The 9741-nt window shown below is 39.4% G+C and overlaps 1 protein-coding gene across 3 annotated transcripts in view; it reads left to right on the top strand.

Annotated features, from left to right (window-relative positions):
• The window catches only part of LOC126393073 (disintegrin and metalloproteinase domain-containing protein 23), a 36612-nt gene that overhangs the window by 14340 nt on the left and 12531 nt on the right, over positions 1-9741 (top strand). For all 3 annotated transcript variants that reach the window (XM_050048928.1, XM_050048929.1, XM_050048927.1), the window contains exons 7-14: positions 678-750; positions 1279-1349; positions 1472-1537; positions 1681-1749; positions 4389-4555; positions 6487-6571; positions 6661-6748; positions 8733-8784. In XM_050048928.1, coding sequence (XP_049904885.1) covers positions 678-750; positions 1279-1349; positions 1472-1537; positions 1681-1749; positions 4389-4555; positions 6487-6571; positions 6661-6748; positions 8733-8784 — 671 coding nt within the window. The remainder of the gene's footprint in view (positions 1-677; positions 751-1278; positions 1350-1471; positions 1538-1680; positions 1750-4388; positions 4556-6486; positions 6572-6660; positions 6749-8732; positions 8785-9741) is intronic.

Below are 9741 nucleotides of genomic sequence, written 5' to 3'. Positions count from 1 at the left end.
GATGTCGAACCAATGGGCTGTCGCGGACAGTCGGACTAATAGGATGTCGAACCAATGGGCTGTCGAACCAATGACATGGACCCGACTACCAGCACCTCTAAAGCTTGGAAACTGACAAATTAATTTGTTTGTTTAATCTGTCAAAAAACATCAATTTGCCATTTTACAGGGTTGCTCTGTGCTGGCTATTTCTCAGCCGGGAGCAGTGACTTCTTGTCTTCACTGTGAGGTTGACGGGANCAGCACCTCTAAAGCTTGGAAACTGACAAATTAATTTGTTTGTTTAATCTGTCAAAAACAGTGTAAAAACATCAAGTTGCCATTTTACAGGGTTGCTCTGTGCTGGCTATTTCTCAGCCGGGAGCAGTGACTTATTGTCTTCACAGTGAGGTTGGCGGGAAGTCACTGTGCTTGGCCAAGAAAGAGTCTGGCCCATAACTTCCTGTAAAGTCACCACATGCCATTTTTACACTTTTTTATTTGTATATGGATTTTCTAAAGAAGATACAACTTCAGCTTCAGAGCTGCTGACAGGTGGATTTTGTTAACTTCAGACAGGCTAGCTGATTCCCCTGTTTCCAGTCTTTATGTTAAGCTAAGCTAACCTGCTTCTCACTGTAGCTTTACATCCAGCAGCAGACAAACATGAATCTATTAACTCTTGTTTACCTCTGCAGGATACAGCTGCAAGGCCTCACAAACTAAGACGAGCAGCCTCCCTTCAGTGGAATAATGATTCAGAGGAACAGGGTAAGGGTTTCCATCTCTGTCATTCATCATCTTACATAACCTCCTCCATCAGTCCTCCACCTCTGACCACTGACACACCTCTCTTGACCCTGACATTACCTCGCCCTTTTTTGTGTTCATGGCTGCACGTAGTGATTCCTGGAATTGTAGAAATAGTTTTAGTTGTTGTTACAGGTTAACATTTCATAATATGTAGTTTGGATTCATCCGAAAGTGAAAACACCCGAGGAGTTAACTGGAATGACTTTTACAGTGTGAGACACTGATGTTGTCAAACTTTATTTTCATATTCTCATAAAGCATGAGATGTTGTGTTACTCCCACTAAAGTTTATTGTCTCTACTCTTGTCTAGCATGCTTATTGTAATTAAATTAAACAGACCACTTAATGGGGAATTCAGGGAAACTATTTTGGATTTTCTGGGAAAAAAACACAACCCCGTGGGCTTGCCCTCACGGAAGAGGCAAACCCAGTTGTAAATATGTGTATTGAGGTGTCACTGTTTCCTTGTATGTGTGTGTTCATAGTTGAGGAGGAGGAGCAGCTCTTCTCAGAGCTCGATGACTTGTCCTGGCTGAGGCGCAGGAAAAAGCGAGCAGTAAGTCTCTGATCTCACGTCTCCGCTCAAGTAATGCAAGAAAAGTTCACCCGCCCTTGAACTGTGACACACTGTATTTAATAACTTTGCAATGGTCAGAGTCGTTTGTTTTTATTTTGCAGATGCCTCGCAGTGTGTTTGAGGAGATGAAGTATTTGGAGATTATGATTGTCAGTGACCACAGTATGGTATGTTTGTAACTCAGTCATATTTCAGACCCACTCTGCTTTTTTCCCACAAGAGGGAGCAGTGCCTCTGAATGCAGCACATGAGTGAGCACCAAGAAATCACTGCAGCTTTTTTATCTGTTCTTTCTACTTTGTGCCTGCAGTATAAACGACATAAGACCAAGCAGCACACAAGGAATTTTGCCAAGTCTGTGGTGAACTTTGTGGACGCTGTGAGTAAACTCTTAAGTTATTCTGTGCATATAGATCCACTTCAGAGCTGACATACATACAATAGCTGTTTTTTATTAGCTGCTCCAGCTGCATGGCTCTAGAAATGACAATGTGGTCGGTCCACTTTGAGCCAGACTTATATATCTCAACAATTATTGGATGGATACCTATGACATGTTATACAGACACTCATCCTCATCCTAATGACTTTGGGATCCTCTGACTTTTCATCTAGCGCCACCAACAGGTCACATTTTTCACTTGTCCACTAAAATATTCAACTATATGATAGACTGACAGAATTTTAAGAACACACATTAACTTAATCCAAACATTTCAGTTTAGTTTAGTTGCACATATACTGTATGGATAGAAAACACAGGAAAAAGAAATGTTAAGTTAAAACACAGTGCAGGAGAGGTTAGAAGCCAAAAATGGCTTATGAGGATACCTCGGCTGTTAATTAACAACAATCATACATAAAAAAGACAAAGATAAAAGTTAGGATGGCATAACTGAACAAGAGTTTAAGACTAAGAACTAATACACAATTGTTAAAGATGTACAATTTACAAAAAAAAACACAAACAAATTACAAATGATCAATGACGTGTTAGTCCTTTTCAGATGTTTTTTGAATGACGATAATGTCGATGATGATTGTAGAGATGGAAGAAGGTTGTTCCAAAAAGATGGTCCTCTGCATTTCAATTAATATTGATTGAGAGAAGTCCGAGTGTCATGTGGAATATGAGTGAATGTCTGAGGAAGACTTCACTCATATTCTACAAGTTTCAATTTAGTTTGTTTGTTTGGTTTAGCTCTAGTTAGTAAACAAGGTTGGGGGATAACGTAGCACAAGTAATATCAGTAACTGTGATAGAACACAGTTACTCATATTACTTGTGCTACGTTATCCCCCAACAGAGGGACAGTTTAAATTGGTGGTATTCTGAATACAGTTACTGTCTTTAAAGTTAGTTAGTTAGATTAGTTAAAGTGATTAATTTTATGTGTTCTAACACCGTGTCCTAACTGAACGTGACGTGAGTGAGTGTCAGTTTGATTGTATTGTTTTCTATTGTAATGTTCCAACTGGCTGCGAGCGACCCAGAGCTGAACTTTTGTTGGACACCCTGTTGCTTGCTTTAAAAGCTCTGCAGTGGGAAAGAACAGCTGATTCATAAAGCTGAAGTGAGGAATTATCTATGATACCTCCTCATTTAACTGCAGAAACCTAAATAAGTTAGCAGCTGGCTGGAGGGAGATCACCAGGGAGCTGAAAGTTTCTGGTGAATGACCCTCAATAACAACAACCTACTTGCTGTTGGCTGTATTGTGTGTCCAGTAAATATCACAATATAAAATGTGTGGTTTTTGTTTAAAAAGTACAAACGTAGAGAGATATAAAGTTCCTGCCCATCTTTTAAGTAGGTATGTCTCCGTCTACATCGTTTTTTTTAGATGATGTAACAGAAATGCATATTTAATGGCTTCAGTGTGGACAGAGAGGGTCGCTCACTTGCTGTTAGGACACAGTGTTAGGATGAAATGAGGGCACACAAGTCCCATGAACAGATTCAAAAAAGTGTTTGCAGTGGCTTTTGTTTCTGGCATGAAAATATAAGACCCAGACAAATGAACTCAGCAATATGGGTTTGATGTATCCCAAAAGTAATCCAAGACAATACTAACTCAGGGGTACAACAACTTCTCTTCACTGTTAAATACGAGGCCCACACTCTCTTTCTTGTGTATCACTCATACCTGTCCCCACAAAACAAGGGCAGGTAGGAACCAATTAGCTCATAACCAAGAGAACACAATGACTCCACTTAAACACCGCACATGAAAATACAAATGACAATGAAATAATAATTTACCAGTGATGCTGAATCTATTACCACTTAAATATGAATAATGTACCCATAAATACATGGCACAGTCACTTAAGTAATAAATATAACCCCAAAATATAATGTGTGCAGTAATTATGGTTACACTTAGTTTAAGTAATCTAATGCAAGACATTACAAAGTATATTTCAGGTCATGTATTTAGTAATTTCTCCGCCACTGTCCACATCCCTAAAATGATACAATCCGTTTAATTATACATTTGATAGTATAGAAAATACTGACGCTAAAGAAAAAAAAAGCTACAATCAGATTTTCAGCACAAGTTGTAATTACGATTAATATTAATGCAAATATATTGGTAAATCTTAAGTGACTTTTTCTGTACCAGCACTGTGTGCAGGCTCTTAATAAATATCCTGGTATTTTGACAACATAACTTTCGATTATGTCCTTACAGTGTGCACCCACTGATATATTATTCAGTGTGGCACAGCTGCAGACGTCCTCATGTGTCATGATGGAGTAAAGCTGTCCAACCCGAGTCAACCCCGTAGTTGTCTTATTGTATCGTACTCTGTGTTCTTGTGATGCGCATTAACGCTCCCCTGTTCCTCCTTTTCCCAGTGTGCTGCATCCCCTCATCATCTGTCCTCCTCAGACAGTGCAGATTCAAATTCACACCCAGTGTTCTTCTCCTCTCCCCGTGCTGTTGCTGCTGTCTCTCTCCTTTCTCTCTGCCTTTCTTTATTCCTCCCATTCACCGCACGCTTCAATGGCAGATCTTCAAAGAGCAGCTGCATACACGTGTGGTGCTCGTCGCTGTGGAGATCTGGACGGACAAGGATCAGATCCCCGTCAGCGTCAGGCCACTGGAGATGCTGCGGGATTTCTCCAAGTACCGGCAGCAGAGCATCAAGCACCACGCAGACGCTGTGCACCTCTTCTCGTAAGTTTATTCATTTCAACAAGATCTGTCCATCACCCTTTGTGCAATTTTCTCTGTGGAGTCTCAGCGAAGATTGTTTTAAATTTCCAGCATTTCCTTTGATTTATTTTATGTGCCATTTTAAAATTTGTGTATGTAAACACATTATTGGATGGTTTTCATTGTATTTATTTTTCCCCGACGGAAGTGTATTTTGTTTGAATATAAAAATGCAGGCATAATGCATAATATGGTAGAGTCCTTGTCAAAGAAGGGGAGACCAGGGTTGGTTGGCACACTTTTCACTCTCTTACATATTTCTCTGGCATGATGTAGGTATGAATATTCTGGCTGGCAGCAAATGAAAGGTTAAGGCTATAAATCAGTCCCTCCGGGATTTTGCAGGCTGTTATCGTGGTTGTTGTGGCCTAAAATGTCTGATTTCATGGCAGCTTTTCAGCCTGGTTAGCACGAGCTAACACAGCCCAACTTGATCTCATCACTGCTCGTCATATTTTAAGATTAGACACAGAGCTATTAATCTCACACCAACACAGAAACAGCTCGATTCTGTTGTTAAACCTGTTAATAACTGCTTGTTAGCCATGTGATGCTAACAGTTAGCCCTGTCACTGTGTGTGTGCACGACTTTGTCCCAGGCACAGAGGTCCGGTCCCACAGTGTCATCATACAGAGAGAGAGAAGTAGGAGCTGAGCAAATATCCGCACTGCATTCAGCTCTACAATGAAAAGAGATTTTACGTGTCAATAGTCAAATTAGCATTAAAGTTGCGGTAATTCACAGGGACTGGCTGGATTTGCATAAATTGTTGTGATTACAATAAGGCGAAATCTTGGAGGGATTGATAAATAAACATGTTTTAATGTACACAAATGTTTTCTAAAAATAGGTGATTTGTGCTACACAGCCCCATCACAGGGTTGGTTATCACAATGTTAAAATACAATATAGTTACAAAAAAATTAAGCAACCAATAGAAACAGTTTGAACATTTAATTCAAACGAGAACCAGAAAGCATTAACATTTAATAAATATCTGCCCATTTTTAAAAGCAAACAGCATTTATAAGGAGTTCTTTAGAAGGAAGGTGTATTTGATTTTGCCATTTGCCATTTGAAATATTAATAATTAACAGTATAAACATTGTTTTTAATCTTTTTAAATAGTTACGATTTCTCATAATACAGCTATAGTTAGAACAACTCAGTGTGCCAACCAACCCTGTTCACATTTGAACCAACTTTGTGATGAAATTATGCCAGCCAGCTACAATCATTCATCACAGTCTTTCAAATCTCATATGAAAATGTAGCTGATTCTTTGGTCTATTAACCAGAAGTAACACTTTTAGAAAATCTCTATCTAACACAATTTCATAGCAGGTTTAGTCTACTGACCACTTTTTGTATTTTTGATACTAGAAAAATAAAAAAAAAGTTAGTGACTTTCAAATGTTTTAATAAAGTAGATAAGTGCAGGTCAAGAAAGCAGAAAAACACTGTGCCAAACCAAACACTATAGCCAACTGACCCCAGTCTTTCCTACTATTTTATTATTTAGTTGTATGTTTCTTGTACTCTGTAACGTATTATCAAGGCCTGGAGTTGATACAAATATGAACCTGAATTTGCAACCACTTCTGAGACTTAACATGCATGGGCTGGAAGCAATACAGACAGCTGCTGCATAAAATAACCAACCAAGATCTCAGTTTGACATCACTTTTATGCCGCCAGATTCATACTTTGACCTTGTTCTGATAATATTTTCTCAGTATGTCTACGTAAGAAAAACAGCACTCTGTCTTCAGGAGTGGATTTTTACAGAAAGTATTAGCTCACTTTTTGACTTGTCTTACCCTGTGTGATGTTTTTATCTTTCATCTGTTGTTCATCGTGTCTGCCTCTTTATCATCCATCATTCTTGTAGAAATGTGACCTTCCACTACCGCAGAAGCAGCGCAGCATACTTTGGAGGCATGTGTTCCGTCAGCCGAGGAGTCGGGGTCAATGAGGTCAGATTTGTTGTCCAACACTGCTCGTCACTCTGTGTCACTGAGACTGACTGCAAGTAAATAATCCCCGCTCTCTGCTGTGTCCACAGTACGGCACCACCTGGTCCATGGCAGGGTCTCTGTCCCAGAGCCTGGCTCAGAACCTGGGCATCCAGTGGGACCCAGCATCCAGGAGAAGTATACATGAAACACACGTTGCTTCCTCTCAGCTAGTATAAGTATACTTAAGGAGGGCAGTCTATTAGGGCAGTCAAAAATATAGCTCAGTCAGGAACACTTTCATCTAAGAAAACTTTATTTCCATTTGCAGTATTATATTTGGCGATATGGCTCTGTTGTGGGGCCTCTCTGCCTTTCCTCAGGCCTACGCAGAACGTCTCTTCCACACACCTAGATGGAAAGCCTAAGGCAGAGAGAGAGAGCACACCTCTCTGCCCTTCCACGCGCCTACGTGGAAAGCCTAAGTCAGAGAGAGCACACCTCTCTGCCCTTCCATATGCAAATGAGTAAGACCTCAGGCAGGGAGAGCAAACCTTCCTGCCCTTCCATGTGCCTACACAGAAAGCGTAAGGTAGGGAGAGCAGCAGCAAAGACCCCCCGGGGACAGAACAGAGCAGCATCAATGACAAACAGAAATGACACTGAAAAGTCAGACACAGCATGAAAATGAGGAGCTGGGGTGGAGGCGGGTTACAAAGCAGCTTGCAGTAAAAATTGTGTCCTGCCTGAATTAACACTATGCTCAATTGAGGCAAAACACCAAACCGCGAATTTGCCATTCGTGCTCAGCGAACACGAATGGCTTTCAGTTTAGCTAGAGATACTTTTTCAGGGTGGCTGTGGGTCCTTAAAATTCTTAAAATGTCTTAAATACACATTTACTAAAAAAAAAAAAAGCCTTTAATGTTTGGTACTGTTGGCTCGATACCTGTAAGCTTGATAACATGTATTTGTTGTTGTGTCCTATAAGAACTCTGATGTTCTGCATCTAAGACAGTACATTTTTTCAGTAATCTACATATGAAAAAGTGGGGTTGTCTCAGATTTGATGTTTAGACACTTAAATGTCTTTATCGTTTAATGCAGCAGATGGCGCCTTTAAAGCAAAAAGATGTCTTTTGACTGGACCAGACTGTCTTTCGTCAGCTCTCGTCTGTGAAGTCCAGAAGTGACAGATGGAGAGATGAACTGATTGTCTTGGAAAAAAAAGTGATCAGGCTCGAGAAGGATGATTTGTGTCATTAGTTCTGAGATCACAGTGCTTAATGAGGCAAAATCAGAGTCCAACAGCTGCCATGTTTGAAGCTCAGCCATTTCACAGATTGTTTTGATGGCCCCAAAACTGGACAAGCTTGATAGAAGATTGTGACTATGTCAGTGGAAAATAAAATGATTCAGGTGGAAGATTTGGACGTCGGCGTAAATGTACCAATTAATGCTAATTCTCTTTCAGATGATAAAGTAGAAATATCATGTTCACATTTAATATTTGTCTTGAAAACCTTGTAAGTGTGTCTGCAGCCTCTTTCACACATAGTTCCGTGGTATAATACTGAGATAACCTTTTAGGTTTTAGTGATTTTCAGTCTGACAGATATCTATGGATGCTAACATCATGAAACTCAACTGAAAAGCAAGACAGTAGGACAAGGCTGGGTGTACGCAGGGGAATACGTCTCTTATTATTTTTAGGAACATGTTCAGCGAGGAGCTGATTTTGTCCAGAGCCAGTGTTCTTGTATTGTATTAAATATTTAACGAGTTTGCAAGTAGCATCGGTGTTCAGGCTACACTGTAAACAAATCGCAGATTTCAATACGTGATCAGCGGAGTCTTGTGATTTGTTCGTTTACTCCACAGTAAAGCGTCCTTCATCAGAGGGACGTAACCCTTTACAGGCTAAACCCTGCAGTGTTACTACTTTTATTCACAACACAGCCTAAGTAGCATCATCCCTGAAATGTTACTAGGTCTTTAAATGGGAAATTGGCAATATAGATTTCCCTGAATATTGACCCCTGCTTCCTTTTACACATAACCAAATTCAGGAAATGTTCCTGAACATGTCAGGGATAGACTGCATGTGTGAAAGAGGCTTATCTATTTCCATTTCATCTCCCTCACTGTCTGTTTTATTCTGTTCTCTCTTTCCTGTTTGCAGAGGAATGTGGTTGTGTTGACTCATGGACTGGCTGCATAATGGAGGACACTGGGTAATGTCCAATATATTTCTAAGACACACACGCACACACAGATGAGAAGGATAATGGGACAATTACAGATGCTTGTTTGTGGTCACCCAGTAATGTAATTACCGCCCTGGGAGTGTGGGAATGAATGCAGAGCTGAGAGATAAGTGTTCTGTTTTGACCTTAATGATAATTCAAAATCTCTGTCCAGTGACGACCCTTTTGTTTTGCAGTGTTAGTCATTTTTTATTCAGACATTCAATCAGTGAAATAATATATTACTCAGTGAGCCCATTTACATCTGATCAATACAGACTGCATGTTAATGCCAAGTATAAAAGGTGTCAGAAGGCTTTAATCAACTACACCACTAAGCCGTTTTGTAAAATAAATGAACCAAGATGTTAATTTGACACAATTTTAATGTAGACTGATTCGTGCTTTGACCTTATTCTCATAGTATTCTGACAGTATTCTCACAGAGTATCTGAAAAGAGTTTAAAGAGTCTTTGAAAGCATTGAACCTGGTTCTCATAGAATGTATAAAAAAGACTTAATTTACAAAGGTCCTGAATATGTTCTCTCTCCTGTCACAGGCATTAATATTAATTCTAAGATGTTCTTGTATCTGATCCGGGCTCTCAGGAGACGTTATATACTTCCATGCATGAATTATTACGACCCTCAGTCAAAATGTGTTTTTATTCCTCTTTAGGCATGAAGAAAATACGAAGTTTGTTTTTTTAAACATGCATTTTTCAAGGAGGTATTCACATGTCCACTTAGGTGGACAGCAGTTTTAAACTAAAAAAATATATAAACCAATTAAAAAATTGATTATATCTATTGTGACATTACAAGAATAAATTTTAAAGCATTGACCTTTGCTCCTTCCTCCTCCTGTTGAACTATATCATTTTTCCAATGAACATTTTCTGCAAAAATAACAAATTGTTTATTGTTTCTGTAACAATAACTGTA

The sequence above is a fragment of the Epinephelus moara genome, chromosome 7, assembly GCF_006386435.1.
Source record: "Epinephelus moara isolate mb chromosome 7, YSFRI_EMoa_1.0, whole genome shotgun sequence".
In the NCBI taxonomy this organism is placed as follows: Eukaryota; Metazoa; Chordata; class Actinopteri; order Perciformes; family Serranidae; genus Epinephelus; species Epinephelus moara.
This window is presented reverse-complemented; position numbering and strand designations above follow the sequence as displayed.